At 41.4% G+C, this 17,059-nt stretch overlaps 1 protein-coding gene across 1 annotated transcript in view; it reads right to left on the reverse strand.

Annotated features, from left to right (window-relative positions):
* ALK (ALK receptor tyrosine kinase) overlaps window positions 1–17,059 on the reverse strand; it is a 608,021-nt gene that overhangs the window by 359,576 nt on the left and 231,386 nt on the right. Inside the window, exon 4 of the mRNA XM_081854122.1 lies at window positions 90–291. Within this exon, the coding sequence (XP_081710248.1) occupies window positions 90–291 (202 nt within the window). The remainder of the gene's footprint in view (window positions 1–89; window positions 292–17,059) is intronic.

Consider the following 17,059-nt stretch of genomic DNA (forward strand, 5'->3'; position numbering starts at 1 on the left):
ATTCCTTAAAAAACCACCCTAATCCTCTTAAAGCTAAATTCAAGTGTTATGCATATTAAAATATTATATAGTATTTATGTTGGACCTACCCGTGCTTTTCTCTGCTCGGTATCAATGGGATTTTGTTGTGGCTTTCATTGGCATGGATAACCTGAGCGACATACTCCCCACTTTGCTGGAAGTATCTGTAGACAGCCACTTGCACAGTGCAGTCTTCACTAGTGCTTTTCAGCCAAGGGCTCAAAATGAGGAAGTTCGTGCTTTCTGATGTACTGAGGTATAGGAACGAACCTGCAATGAAAGAGAAGATAAGAAGCTGATTACCCTCCCCCAAAGTGTAAATGATAACAAGGATTGTTGTCCAAACTAGGGCTAGCAGCTTCCTTTACCTTGAAAAACAACTGTTCATTCTAGAGTCAGTCTGGTGTTATTGGATTGTTCATCTAAAATGCCTCTAAAGTTTGGCAATCTGCACACAAAACCTAAATCGACATTCCAGGCTCTGAAATGGAGCCAAGAAGAGCTACTGGGTCTTGGCATGTATGAGGAAAGCTGATGGTGCCATAAACCCAAATCAGTAAGAAATCTCAGTTCCAAGACATACTCAGGGGGCTCAGGCACAGAATACCTGGCATATACTTGGAAAGGCATTTCTGGAACCATAGCCAGATTCTCATTAGTCCTCCTGATTGTAACAAGGAATATACCAAGGTTGTAGCTATTGTCAAATTATTTTTCTTTTCTTTTCTCCTGGAACTGTCCCTAGGAATTTGGAGTAATGTGTTTACTTAAACATTTGCCTTACTTGCTGATTGAGAAATGTGAACAACCCTAACCCATGTCTACTCGGAAGGTAGTCTTATTGAATCCAGTGGGATTTATTACCAGGTTAGTGGGATTAGGATTGCAGCCCTAGTTTCCATTAGAAGAAGATCAGTGGAGGATCGTGTAGTATTTTGGTTTATTTAAAAGCATGCAAGTTCAGCAGAGACAGCTTAAACATTCTAATAGACAGGAAAATTTGCTGCCTCACATCAATTCTTCAAATACAGACAGTCTCCAAGATGCTAACACAGCCCTAATAAGGTTGCCATATTTTGAATAGCAAAAAAGAGGACACATTTGCTGATTTCTACTTTTAACAATGGATCACTATGACGACTCTACCCACGAAAAGGGGGACTTGTCCTGGAAAAAGAAGAAGAAAGAGGAGGAGGAGGTGGCGTTTGGATTTGATATCCCGCTTTATCACCACCCTAAGGAGTCTCAAAGCGGCTAACAATCTCCTTTCCCTTCCTCCCCCACAACAAACACTCTGTGAACTGAGTGGGGCTGAGAGACTTCAAAGAAGTGTGACTAGCCCAAGGTCTAGTCACTCAGCAGCTGCATGTGGAGGAGTGGGGACGCGAACCCTGTTCACCAGATTACGAGTTTACCACTCTTAACCACTACACCACACTGGACAAATGGCAATCCTACAACTCACTTCCCTTCCCTTTTCTCTGTATCTACTGGTAACTCAAACTTCAGTCTCTCTCTCTCTCTCTCTCTCTCTCTCTCTCTCTCTCTCTCTCGTTCCTTTCATAGACACTTTGCTTAGCTCATCCATACCTAGTGGGGGAAACCCCCTCCTTCAAACCCAGCTTTGAGAATACATAGGCTGTGTACCAGTTTAAAATGCAGAGAATTTCTTCTTTTTCACAGTACAGCATTTCAAATGGCATTTGCACGTCAGCATGGCTTGATTTCTACCAAAGTCCCCTGCTGTATGACCACCCCAGTGGGCGGAGACCAGACGGGCAGTTCCCAATTTGGAATGAAGCTGTTTGGGGGCAGGGAAAATGCATCAAAACACAGTATTTCACAAGAAACAACAGGCTGCAAATCGTGACTTGTTGTGTGTACATGGCTTCCCAAACAGTAATAGGTGTGTGCAGCACATATTGTTAGGATGTGCATCCAGGGATTTTTATTCATTTATTTATTTCAGTGAAGAATGGGGGGTGAGGCAACAAGATGAAGAAATAAGGACAACGAAGAGGCAAAAACCTAGCAAAACAACCCTAACAAGAGTGGCCAAGAAGCCAAAAGAGGGAATTTTTCTTGCAGAGAAAAGGGCACATGCCAAGCTGACTAGAGGCAGGGCAGATCTGGAGGGCTGCTTGTTTTTTGTTACTCATTTTGGAGAATGTTGTCTGTCAATGATAAGGCAGCCCTAATTTGCAGTAAAGGGCATTTTATATGCTAAAAGCATTTAAATATATATATGCTGGGGCATTTAGCATACATATGACATCCAAGGGAGAAGTGGTGGTGGTTTCATACCAAAGTGGCAAACTGAGTTGTGAGGCAGTTTGACAACATTATTAAAGCAGTAATCTATTCATACATTGCCCAGAAGTCAGTATTACTGAATCAAATATTGCTAACTTCTGAGTAGACATAATATGTGCTGCAAAAGTGTTGCATACTGAATTGACAACCCCAGAGAAAAAAATATATAATATTAACGCTAATAGAAGAAAAGAAAGAATTTTACTATTACCCACAAACACAGAGTCTAACATTTCTACAATATTTTGTTCAGGATGAGTGCTTAATGTAATTTCATTACTACAACAGTTTGTTCTGACATTGTTATTTTACATGCACCTAATCCATATTAAAGAGTTTTGTTATTATCTGGTACATCAGTTCTCTTGGAACTGACTTATTCAAATAAGGTGGCAGAGATTTATCTGAAGGATAGAAATAAATTTTTAAAAATATTTATATATATTTCAAGTTGTGTTTAAGTTCAACATTTTAGTCCTCTATAGATTAAAAAAAACAAAGCTATGTATGACACAAAACAAACAAAAGATATATACTTACTAATCAAATATATGGAAGGAATATAACTACTTCAACCATTATACAAGCTGCCTGTAGTGAGTATACCAGATGCATCTTGGGATGAAATAAGCTCTTGCCTATAAACTCATGCCACAATACAGTTGTTAATTGAGGGACCATGCTGCTTTAAGTTCTAGAAAATACTAGAAGGCAAACACCACAAAGAGACTGCATGAATATTACTTAAGGCAAGGATAGGGAACTTCAGGCTTTCAAGATGTTGATGGACTCCAACTCCAGTCAACCCAAGCCAGCATGGCCAATGACCTGAGATTATGGGAGCTGTATTCCAAAACCACATGATGGTTTGCCTGCTTTCTTTGCCAGCCCATGCCCTAGGAGCTCTGTCTGCCTGCAGCCATTCAGAGGAGGCTCTTGGCAGCTTCCCCTGTCATGGTCATGGAGAACTCAAACAGGACTCTGTATCATGCACTGAAAATTACATTAGTTTCCCCAGTATCATTCAGAAAGGTTTGGCTTCTTGGACCATGGCCTCTGTTCCCTTGAGGAAGGACTTCTGGCAAAGAATGGGTAATAGCTCATAGCGGCTGGAAAGAATGAGTTTGCTAAGAGTTGCATGAACCTGATCAGGAGAGCTTTAAACTAAATCCTGAGGGGAAGGGAGACAAGATTACAAAAGACAGAACACCCAGTACTGGGGATAATAGCTTCAACTGATGCACAGGAAACTAAGGTTGTGCTTCAGAAACCTGCCAAAGGGCAGGAAACTACAAGAAGGAAGCAGCTAGAGAGAATGACTCATGATTTCAGTTGTCTCTATAATACTGCATAGCCTATAGGAAACAAGCAAGACGAACTTAAGCTCTTGATACAGGATAACAAATATGATCTGAAAGGCATTGCTGAAACCTGGTAGGATGAGACTCATGATACGAATGTAAAAATTAAGAGTCATAACCTATTCTAAAGAAGGAGAAGAAGAGGAGGAGGAGGAGAGTTTGGATTTGATATCCCGCTTTATCACTACCCTAAGGAATCTCAAAGTGGCTAGCAATCTCCAGGAATAGACCAAACAGGAAGGGAGGAGTAGGATCATTATGCGTAAAGGATGAGTACACTTATGAAGAACAGCATGGAACTTGCAGCATGGAAGGCAGATTGAGAGTATATGGGCAAAAATTGTAGGAGAGGGAAGTAACAGTGACCTTATTATGGGTGCCTGCTATAAACCTCCAACCCAGATTGAAGACTTGGATGATCCTTTCCTACAGCAGATTACCAAACATTCAAAAATAAGAGGCATAGTAGTCTTCTAAATAATCACTTTTCTATATGAAAAAAAATTATCATTTGGATTGCCATGTTTTCCTATTGTGCAGAGGTAAAAACAGCCTCTGGCCAGCCAAGGGGCTTTTCCAGAATGCCCATCTCATGTGTGATGGGAAGGTCCTTCATATGTCAGAATGTCAGAAAATACATTTTCATTTCTGCAGAATTTACCACCAGTCACTAGCATGTTTTACAATCATGTCTTTCAACCTTCTACCGAAAACCACAAGAATTAGAGCTCTAAATCATGTAGATTTAATCATGTATCTCTCAGAGGAATGCAGAAATCACTGAGATGAGAGAGAACAAACTGATCTCAGCTGCTCGAAGACATATTTCTGAAGGCTGAAGTAATTGCAAATTATAACCTTGCTGATTCACAGGATGTTTGATTTTTTTTGTTTCTTACAAAGAAGGGTTTCTTATATAATAAAAAACTGAAAAGAAGCTAGGCTGTTTCTTGCTCAGGTTGGGCAAAGCTATGCAATAGAATGTTACTGAACATTTCTGACTCCCTAATAGTTGGATCCCAGCTATGCCAGCTAGCTAGCATGGCACAGATTGGTCCCTCCTTGCTAATAATAATAATAATAATAATAATAATAATAATAATATGGCAAATAGTTGGAGTCAAGGGTGAGCCCAGAAGTTTTGGTGGTCCACGGGCAGAGTTCAATGGCTCTGGAAAGCCAAGGGATGGATCCTGTAACAAACACTTCAGACTCAAGTGTCATTGCTGCTTACCTGAGTGATGGTCCCTATAGCTCTGATTTCACTATCACCCTACCCTACCATGTCCTGGTAAGTGCTAGTGCTGGGAGGTTAACTCTGTGCTCCCACTCCACCTCCTGTCTTCTTCTGGATGGTGCTAATAGTCCAGCTAAACCAGCCTTCACAAACCTGGTATCCTCCAGACGTTTTGGACTACAACTCCCATAAAGTCCCATCAAGCACAGCCATACTTGATAGGTTCTTATATTCTATTATCCCACCAGGCCTGGCAAGCACAGCCACAGTTTTCATCCCCAAAATATGGAGGGAACAAGTTCTTGAAGGCTGAGGCACATCTTCTCCAACAATGATGGAGCATCTCAGTATTAGAAAGAAAAAACCCTGAAGATGCTACCAGTGGAGCACAGAGCCTGAAAAACACAGGGGTGGCCAACTCCCAAGAGACTGCGATCTACTCACAGAGTTAAAAACTGGCAGTGATCTGCCCCCTTTTGGGGGGTTCAGGTTAAAGTTGTTGAATTTTTTCAGCGAGGAGGTAAAATGTTGAGCTTTTTTTTAGGGGAGCCACAGTTGTATGGCTTCTTTGCGGGAAGCCAATGATCTACCAGTGAATCTACCACAGACGTCCAGTGATCTACCGGTAGATCACAACCTGCCTGTTGGACATGCCTGCTGTAGAACAAGAGACGGAACAGTTCCTTTATGAAAGCCTGACACAACAATGTCACTAAAACTTTCTCCTGTGCTCTCTGCAGTCCCAGCTGAGGGCAACGTTCTCCAGGGCTTTTGTTTGGGGTGTGGTACTCCTGGGGTCATTTTATGAAGATAGTAACTAGAGTTTTGCCCTGAAAACCCACTTTAGATTCTTATTGCCAAGGCTGCACATTCAGATTGTTTCTCATAATGCTGGTTCAAAAGAATCCTGCACAAAACCGCTCTATTTCACAATCCAGTTGTTATTCCATTGAGGATCCTTGATAATAAATCTCTTGTAATAAATACCCTGTCCTCTAAAATAATTCATTCAAGTCAGCCAGAACTCCTGCTAAATATACATGCACTGGGGCATCTAAATCTTCCTTGTTTTCCCATTGTAAAAAGTATGACGTTGGCGATCTAACTGAGAGTTCCATGTCAGAATATGGGTTCTTTTTTTCCCTAAGAAGCAGACAGGCTTTCAACAACAACAATACTAATAATTTTATTTATGCCCCACTCATCTGGCTGTGTTGCCCCATATCTAACATATGAACCACTGAGCCTCTTGGGCTTGCTGATCGGAAGGTCGGTGGTTCGAATCCATGCCATGGGGTGAGCTCCTGTCACTCTGTTCCAGCTTCTGCCAGCCTAGCAGTGTGAAAGCTAGGTACTACTATGGCGGGAAGGTAAATGGCATTTCTGTGAACTCTAGCACTTGTCATGGTGTCCCATTGCATCAGAAGCAGTTTAACATGCTAGCCACATGATCTGGAAAGCTGTATGTGGACAAACACCGGCTCCCTCGGCCTGAAATGAGATGAGTGTTGCACCCCATAGTTGCCTTTGACTGGACTTAACCATCCAGGGGTCCTTTACCATTTTACCATACAGGAAGGAAGCAATAGCAATAGCAAGGTACAGTAGACAGGGTATTTTTTTTTCTAGTGCTACATGCATAAGATATAGAATTAGATAAAGTACTATTCTGCCAAAATAGTCTCTAATTTTTCTGGGATACTAGTTAACAACAACAACAACAAAAATCAACTTTTTACCAACCCCTCACCATAAGGTCCCGGGACCTTTGTTTATAGAGAGCTATTCAAATGGCAAATGACCAACATTAATTTTTTAAATAATCATTCTCTATGGAATTTCCAGTCTTTATATTGTCCTCTTGGCAATCCCATATTAGTAGTAGTAGTAGTATTCTGTCATTTTAATATCACACATGGAAAAACTCAGACTGAGAATATGGAACTTGTTCAAGGCTATTCAGGGGGACTATAGCTTAAACACAGATCCTGGAAATCCAAATCCAATGATCTCACCTACTGGACCACACTTGTACACAATTCACTTGTTAGCTCAGTGATGTGGGAGCTACATTTGCTAGATTCCACATTTGCTGATGAGCCTGCTACTTATTCCACCCTGCCATGGTAATATATGAACATGGTCACCAAACTGTGTTGACCCACTTCACATGAAAATATGCTTTGCTTAGGAGAAATTATTTTCTATTTCTATAAGGACTCCTAATGATTCCTGGAAAATCAACAGAGGCTTCCAATTTGGAGATGAGACAGACATAATTCCTCTTATATCATCATCCTTCTTGTTGTTGTAAATTCTAATGTTAACTACTCAGCATGGACTATAATTCTTATCTCAGTCATCTTCAGACCCCTTTGCAGTGACTGCCAGTATTCCTGATCAGTTCACAGCTCAGCTGGGATTTGGCTGAGTCCAAGTCCAGTGCAATGGACAACCTTAGTTTAATGTGTCTGGAATGCATTATCTGCCACCCCTGTGAAAATCTACCCAAATATAAAAAGGCTCTGGAAAGACAAAGTATCAATTTCTATGTGTTTTAGTTGTGACTCACAAGAAAAATTGGCAGCATTTTTCTGAGAACCTAGACAGCATGTTACCGTTGTTTAGCAACAACATTAAAAATACGACCCGTTTATCTTTCATGGGTAAACCAGCAGACCAAATTAGAAGCTGGCTCCTAATCTCTTCAACAGTTTTTGATTTTCTTCCAGAAATATAGCCTGTGTGGAACGTTGACTGGGAGATAGCCGCATAAGTCTTTACTACAGATTTTTTAAAGCTTCATATTTAACTTCCTTGGACTTCATTATTTTTTATCTTAACTGGATACAGCTCTAATGAGGCCCTTGGGGATGATCCAGGGTGAATGAATAAGAGAGATAGAACACTCCAGCTTCAAACAGATTTCCCCCCTCTCCTGATACCTGAGCACCTTGAGAATAAAACCTTAGATGAAAGGAGCCTTCACGGAAAGTGTTGCTAGCATCATGTTCTACCATGGGCACAATTAAAATGAAATGCAAACACCAGGGCACTGCAGCAGCCCATGGTAAAGGCCCCAAGGTAATGCAGACTGTGCAGCTGGTGAATCTGATTAACACGCTGAACCGGTCATCACAGGCAGAATATTTACCATGAGAGGCACTGCAATGTTTTGCCATAATCACCTCTTTAATTAAAGTGGGTATGAACCAATGTTATGCCTCCACAGCACCTGTATGAAAGAGATGAGCACTGGGAATGATTATATAATCAATTGGTTTAATTTTAAATTAATTAAAGACACACTACTGACATAGTAAAAAATCTGTTGTCAGAAACCACTGGATGCTTTTTCAGAATGCCATTCACAATGGTCATTCAATCTACCTGTAAGCAAAGCTGGGTAAGACTAGCGGTTAACCCAGCTCAGAATTCAATTTTCCTCTAGATATAATGAGGAAATTTACAAGCAGGGTGCAGAGGTGATGTGCATTGCCCATCAGTCTTAAGTATCTGCGGGTCAGGGCTTGCCATGGGCATAACTTAGCAGCCATCTTGTTCCCACATATAAAGAAACATAGAGCAAATATGAGAATGGTGGTGGTTAAAGGAACAGCCAGCCTTTAACCTTGCTGGCTGTGGGAAACTGGGGTTCCCATGACAGGCTACCATTGTTTCCCCACCATTGCCCCATTTCAATATCACTTGAGAAAGCAAGGAAACCTGGGACTCAATGATGTCGCATCATGCTATGTTTTGTTTTTCTACACTTTACTGTAGAGAAAAGAATACACTCCAGCAAGTGGCGTAAGAAAGAGTACTTTGACATGGAACCCATGGGGCACACACTGCTTTGTTGTGTGGGGTGTGGGGAATGAAGCCAAAATTTGGCGCACACACACACACACCCCATTCTGCTTTCCCAAAGCCAAATGAGCAAGACACCAGGCTTTGGGAAGGAAGCACGAGACTCTGGCAGGGTCCTATGGTGCTCCCACCTGTTTCCCAAAGCTGGGAAAGCATTAACTAGGTTTTAGGAAGGAGGATGGAGGACTCTAGGACCCTGTCAGAGCCCTTATATCTCCTTCCTGAAGCTCAGTGCCTCCTTGCTTGGCTTTGGGAAGGGGGGGGGCGTGTCAAATGCTGTCAAGGGCTGCCAAAAAATGCCCCAAGGGCCACATGTAGCCTTTAGGTCATGTGTTGGACTGCCCTGATGTAGAAGAACCTCACACATTGATTGTATCCCCAAACTAACTGTGAGTAAGTCATAAAGGTAGATACTTCTTTGGGCATAGCTGCTCCTTGGGAGAAGTTGGAACACTCTGGATTAAATTTATTTGTATACTGCTTCCTAGATTGTCAATCTCTTGTTGATCCACTGTTGTTAGCTGAATAAATATCACTGCTTGCACATACTTTAGGAATGAGTGTGTATGGTGGGAAGGCTGCTATATAAATACTAAGACAGATCTGAAAAGAGAAGACAGCCCAGTCAGTAGAGCATGAGACTCAATCTCAGGTTCACGGGTTCAAGCCCCACATTGGGCAAAAGATTCCTGCATTGCAGGGGACTGGACTAGATAACCCTCATGGTCCAGTCCAACTTTAAAATTCTATGAATCTATGAGACATATTTGCAACACTGTTGCTGCATTTAACCATTATTTAAATGCACCCACTTACAGAAGGAGAGCAAATGGATATGAATTTGCTGGCAGTGTTACACAGCAGGGGTTTTACTTCAATTCACTTTTTATTTAAACCACAATGGCCTTGGTCAATAACCCTAACACAATTTCTCTCAGAACAAATAATGAGAATCCTAAATAATGCTTTTCCTAGGTCATTTATGGTTAAATCAGAAGATTTCCCCTACAATTATTTTCTTTACAATCAGCTCATAATGATTTTCTTCATGAATGAGTTAGTTATATTGTAAGTTGCTGTTTATTAATTTGCTGTTACTCCAAGCCAGATGCAGAAAAACATATTTAATCAAAAGCTCAATGGAATTAATATAGCTGACACTAAAATATATTTAGTGGTCTCTAATTGCAGTAGCATTCAGTAGGAGACAAATGAATTAATCTTGCACTCAAGGTTTTTCTCTAATAGTTGCCAGACTGTTGGCAGCATTTCAAAATTAATGGCATGAAAGTAAATGGATGTTTTAGAAAATGAGTGACAAGGCAGGATCACTCGACATCAAAAGATGTATTCTTGTTGCTATTATAGTCAATTTCATGGGGAATATACAAGAAAAGACTAGCACAAGGTATTTAAATATCCAAGCTTTCACTGCCTGTCTTTAGAGATGGAGAAGAAATTTGATTCAGTATGCATTTAAAGCTAAATCTATCAAATTTGCACTTTCTGAAACAATATGCAAACCAAAACACAGCTATCCTTTGAAATTCACACTTATGTGAATTTTGCAATGCAGTTCAACAACCAAATTTTACAAAAATGCATATATTAGAGGGAAGTGCCTAAAATGATATTAGTGAAAATAACACAGAGAAGTGCATTATATTGAAGAAAATTGCTTGCAAAAATGTGTCCATTAGTCAAAGTTGTATGTAAAAATGTATTTATTAGGAGATACTCATATTAAAATGCTGATGAATTTTCATGAGGGGTTTTTAAAAGACAAAATCACAAATGGCTGCAAAACGTGGAAAACTGAATTTAAGATTGAAAACATGAGAAACTGAAAGAACCAAAACTGACAAATCCTGAGATTTGGGGAATTGGTGTTAAATCTGAAATAGAAGTCCTACAAAATAAATTTATGAGGCAGATTTGTGGGCTTCCCTGCGGGACACCGGCAGCCCACCTCAGAGCTGAGTTGGGCCTCCCCTCTCAAGCAGCCAGAATTGATCTAGCCTGTCTGAGATACTGGAGCAGGCTAAATGCCTTTGAGGATCATATCCTTACTAAGCTCTGCTGCTTAGAACAACTAAGGACAGGGGGCTGGGCACAAAAGCGCCAAGATAAGCTTAGGCCTTATAATATCCAAATGGAGAACTACTTAGCCCTTAGCCCACATGACCTTAGAAACTGGATTTTTGATCAGGATGCCAACCATGACAGAGCATCCACCATTATTCTACTTGGTGCACTCTGGTACTCATCACGGTGTCCCATTGTGCCAGAAGCAGTTTAGTCATGCTGGCCACATGACCCAGAAAGCTGTCTGTGGACAAACACCGGCTCCCTCGGCCTGAAGTGAGATGAGTGCTGCACCTCATAGTCGGCTTTGACTGGACTTAACCGTCCAGGGGTGTTTTACTTTGTCTTTTTACCTTTTACTTGGTGTATTGTATCTTTGAGATGAAAAGAATCCCAAGAGCATGCCTGCCAGTTAGGTTGTTCAGTTAAAGAAGCTTAAGTATAGTTGATCCATGTTGGGACAGATGTAGGTGCTTGGTCAGTGTGTACCCAATGGTACACCCCAAAAAATGGGTTTTGCCATACTAGATTCATCAGGGACCTTTTGGTACACACTGACCAAGCTTCTAGCTCTGGGACTACTCAGGAGCCATGAGGACATTACCGCTGCTCAGGTTGTTTAGCCTGTCCTTTGCTTTGCCTGTGAAGGCATTTTCTGACATCAACACTGGCTTTAGGTTTCAATCAAATCGTTTTTTGAATTGTGCCACCAAAAATATTATTTATGTGGTCAGGTGCCCCTGTAATTTATTGTATGTGGGCAAATGTTCTAGATCTTTAAGGACTAGGATAGGGGAGCATAGATCTTGTATGAGAAATGCTGTAACAAGTGTCCCTCTGGTGGAACATTATTTCCAGAAAAAGCACAGCAACACTAACATACAATTTTTTGCCATTTGGCAATTGAAAAATTAATACTGAGAAGGTACTTTTGAGACAAGGAATTTCATTTAGTCATCTTCTTAATATAATCACACCGCATGGGTTGAATACATCTTTGTTTTGGGCTTTTTCTTGTAGTAGTTCTTTAAGAAACCCTCAGTGTTTCACAGTCTCTACTCATAAATGTCCACTAGTGGGCTTCCTCTGTGCTCTGCTAGCCAGCAAGCAGCAGTTGCCTCTACTTATACCCAATGTGGGACCTTGTTCACTTCACAGGTGAGTCAGCCTCCTCATGGCCTGGCAAAGTTTACACTATATTGTTTGGCTTGGGTTGCTACCATTTTCTTTTATATTGTCAGCTGAATAAGGAGTATCTCTTTGAAATTGGAATCACCAGGCTCCAGTCTTGTTTGCTACAGCTGCTCAACCGCTCCCAATAATTCCCTTGCACCGGAGATAATGAAAATATATTATTAATTGTAATTCTGTACTTATTTAGGTGATTCTGGAGTACTGCTTACATGTACTGCATGCCTTGTAATAGCGGGTACATTGTGACGAATACATTCATTGTATTTTGCTTGCCATATATTGTGTCTTTGTATGCTGGCCTGAACCCCTGTTTTTCTCTATTTGTGTATGTTGCTATACACAATAAGGGTTCCTTATTTTTGTGCTAGAAGCTTGAGCAAAGCAGGGGTGGTTCAACCCTGATAGAAAAATGGTGGTTTTAAACAACGCAAGAAGTTTTAGTCGTGCAGGGGTGGAGGAACACTGGAGTTTTTTTAAAAAATAAAGAATCAAACTGGTTAGAACATGGAGAAAAAGCAGGAAAGGGTACAACACAAAAGCAAAAACCAAAAAGCTAACACAACAGAGCCTTTCCAAACACCCTTCTTGTTAAACTCAAACCATGGTTTGAACTCACCCCCTGCTCAGGCCTGACCAAACTGCGAGAGGCAGTGGAAGACAGGAGTGCCTGGCATGCTCTGGTCCATGGGGTCACGAAGAGTCGGACACGACTAAACGACTAAACAACAACAACCTGCTCAGGCCAATCAAACCTCTGCCATTGTTTAAAATGGGGGGGCACATATTGCTGGACTACAACTTCTATTATCCCTGACTACTGGCTATGCTGCCTAGAATGATGGGAGTTAGAGTCCAGCAACACCTGAAGAGCCACAGTCCACCCACCTCCGGTTTACAGTGATATAACTCATGTTGATTGTTTGGAAATGGCACCAGTCTAACACATGGAAGAACCCCCTCAGTATCAAGCACAGACATTTGATCTCTAATTGCTGGAGTTTCACATTTTCTGTTAACATTGCCCAGAAAACCAAACTCAGAAACAAAGCAAGCTTAGCTACTTCAGTTGACCATACTTAGAATGCAGAGCAGGCTTCCTCAACTTCAGCCCTCCAGATGCTTTGAGACTACAATTCCCATCATCCCTGACCACTGGTCCTGCTAGCTAGGGATCATGGGAGTTGTAGGCCAAAAGCATCTGGAGGGCTGAGGTAGAGGAAGCCTGATGTAGAATTTTAAGAGTCAACAGCAAAATAGTTATTCTAAATATGAACTTTATCTTAACACTGCAGGGGAGATGGGTTTATAGGTTGTTTGTTTTTTGTAAGAGTAAACAGCTCCGACAGATTAGAGCTGTAAAGCTCCTTAAAAGGCAACATCCACTGGGGGCCTCATGAAGAATAAATAAAGCAAACTATTTCATATTACTGACTTTGATGAACAAGGGAAAGCATTTTCATCAGGGTTACAAAATAAAAAGCTATTAAGATGTAGTACACTTCACATTCTGCTAACAACTCTTGAGGCCAAGGGTCAAACTCAAAGTGACTGTGATATAAGCTCTATGTCTCCTCTTTGAGGAAAAAATACCAGCTGTCAGAGGAGATAGGTATCCCCCCCCCCCGGCAGAAGCTTTTTTGGAATAATGCTATGTCATAATATAGTCACTACATTGCATGTTGTTCCAAGGGCATTCTGGGGATCAAATGCTGGCCCCCAGCTACCAAGAAGAGCAGCAATAAGTTTAAAAAGAGAGAAATCAATGCTAGTGACCCAACACCACCAAGTGCACCCGTGAAACTTTTTTTTGGGGGGGGGTCATTCTCCTGAAAAATCTATGTAATTTGACCTCTGTCTGCCATTTTCACCAATCATCATATTGGGGTAGGCCATTTCATCTCAGCTCTACCTCTCCTATGTCAGGTGTTCCTTGTAAAGTCACATGCCTTCATGTTCCTCAAAGCACCAGGCACATGGATTGCCATATACAGTGGTACCTCTAGTTACGAACTTAATTTGTTCTGGAGGTCCGTTCTTAACCTAAAACTGTTCTTAACTAGAACAGTGTGCTTTTGCTAATGGGGCCTCTTGCTGCCACTGCACCACTGGAACACGATTTCCGTTTTCATCCTTGGGCAAAGTTCTTAACTCGAGGTAACTCTTCCAGGTTAGCGGAGTTTGTAACCTGAAGCTTTTGTAACCTGAGGCGTTTGTAACTCGAGGTACCACTGTACTTTGCAATGTTCATCTCAGGGAGATTTACCTGCTCTCATAAACATTTGCATTTCATTGTCTGGAATCATTATTGGTACAAATATTTATATATACAAATTCTGTCAAGGCATTCCAATGAGACACTTTCAGAAGGTACATGGCAGCTGATTGCTTTTTAAGAAAGCTTCCTATGGCTGATAAGGAATTTAGCTTGTTGCTGCTTCTATGTAATTTCTATGTCAAAACAACCGCACTGATGGCTACTTTATTTCTGGGCCCACTTCAAGGTGCACACATGAAAGCTTTCAACTACTTACAGCCCAAATATCTGACTAGCATTCCACACTGACCCTCTCATGTGTTAAAATCAATAGAGGGGACCCTCTTGGTAGTCCTACCACCCTCAGAAGTTTAGGTTGTGGTGGTCTGGGAGAGGGATTTTCTTTTACAGCTATCAGGTTGTGGGATTGCTTTCCAACAAAAGTGCACCTGGCACCTTCATTATATGGTTTCCACCATATACTGAAAACACTCCTCCTTACCCAGGCTTTTGGCACCTGAGAAGTGTGTTTTCAGGACACCCCCCATTCTGGTGAGTGCAATTTGTTTTAAATGGTCTGTATAGTTAAAGCTATGGTTTTCCCAGTAGTGATGTATGGAAGTGAGAGCTGGACCATAAAGAAGGCTGCTCGCCAAAGAATAGATGCTTTTGAATTATGGTGCTGGAGGAGACTCTTGAGAGTCCCATGGACTGCAAGAAGATCAAACCTATCCATTCTGAAGAAAATCAGCCCTGAGTGCTCACTGGAAGGACAGATCGTGAAGCTGAGGCTCCAATACTTTGGCCACCTCATGAGAAGATTAGACTCCCTGGAAAAGACCCTGATGTTGGGAAAGATTGAGGGCACAAGGAGAAGGGGACGACAGAGGACGAGATGGTTGGACAGTGTTCTCAAAGCTACTAACATGAGTTTGACCAAACTGCGGGAGGCAGTAGAAGACAGGAGTGCCTGGCGTGCTCTGGTCCATGGGGTCCCGAAGAGTCAGACACAACTAAATGACTAAACAACAACAACAAAACCTGCCTGGATGGTGAAGGACAGGTAAATTGGAAATAATAATAATAATAATAATAATAATAATAATAATAATAATAATAATTTGATTTTTTTTATTATTGATGATGGAACCATTGAACTGCAAGGGACCTCTAAGGTCATCTATGTAGGACATCTAATATTACAGTATCATGATGGGTAACAACCCAGCCTCTGTTTATAGCAAGATGGAGTCATCCACCTTCCACCTTTGTTCCACTGTCAAGCAACTCACAGCGTTAGAAAGGTTTTTCCAAACAATCTTAAAGACACTTTTGTGCTGTTGCTGCCTAGAATATTCTTGTGAAAAAAGGTAGGATGTAAAATTTACAAATCGGTATCACAACAGCACCACGGTATCTGGAGAGAGAGGAAATTATTTTAACACAGTGGAATGATAAACCACATATGATGGTAATTACATTTTACTTGCTTTGCCCTTTTCACAAAGTTAATTTCATACTTACGCACTGTCTTTTAATATGATGAGTGTACTGTCAGCTGTGCATTTTTCCCTCTGTGTGCCGGATTAATTAGCTGCTTGGAATGTTGGTTGCCTTTTCTTCCTCAGCAAAATACTTACATTATGATAGAGAGTTGGTGGCTGAGTATGTTTTGATTACAGTAGCCCAATGGTAATTAAGATTATAGATGTTGATTTTATGTTGGTTTTGTTAATTTCACTCTCTCTGACAGTTTCATTTCAACCTCCTTGTTCTGGAGGTTTTGCTGCCACTGAAATACTGTTTAAAGAAAGCAGAGAGGTACATGGATTCCTCTTGGAAATGGAGGGTGTCTGCTGCCATGTGAACAGTACCAGAAGGGGTCTATCTAGTGGAATCACAAGGACTTATTTCATTCTGGAAATCAGAACAGAGGAGAATTTTGGGGTGGTTATTTGTTATTGTTTAGTCGTTTAGTCGTGTCCGACTCTTTGTGACCCCGTGACCGACTCTGGGGTTGCGCGCCCATCTCGCTTAAGAGGCCAGGAGCCAGCGCTGTCCGAAGACACTTCCGGGTCATGTGGCCAGCGTGACGAAGCTGCTCTGGCAAGCCAGCACCAGCGCAGCGCATGGAAACGGCGTTTACCTTCCCGCTATAAAACGGTACCTATTTATCTACTTGCACTTAGGGGTGCTTTCAAACTGCTAGGTGGGCAGGAGCTGGGACCGAACGATGGGAGCTCACCCCGCCGCGGGGATTCGAACCGCCAACCATACGATCGGCAAGTCCTAGGCACTGAGGTTTTACCCACAGCGCCACCCGCGTCCACAGGCACATAAGAGACAATAAATATTATTATTACTCTGTTAGGGAAATTTTTCTATGAAAAACTTATTTTGTTCTAGCAAGATTTGTATTATCTGTACTGATCAAATCACTGGGGGTGGGGAATGGATATAAAGATTCCAATATTGTATTCTCTTAGAACTATATGTCGTCTTAACTCAATTCCTAAATGACTCAACGGTGGTTTATAGCCCAGCTGATACTCATTGAACTGAAGTTAATTAAAACTTAAAATGCAGCAGTGAAATTAAAGCTTTACCGCTGAATTTAAATAATCCAGCACAGTTGATCAGTCAAGTTCAATGCAGCAGGACCTCAACAAAATTGTGTTCCTTCTCTACAGTACTGCGTAATGTTGTGTGCACTTTGTGTGGAAG

This window comes from Podarcis erhardii, assembly GCF_964252035.2.
Source record: "Podarcis erhardii genome assembly, chromosome: 3".
Classification (NCBI taxonomy): domain Eukaryota; kingdom Metazoa; phylum Chordata; class Lepidosauria; order Squamata; family Lacertidae; genus Podarcis; species Podarcis erhardii.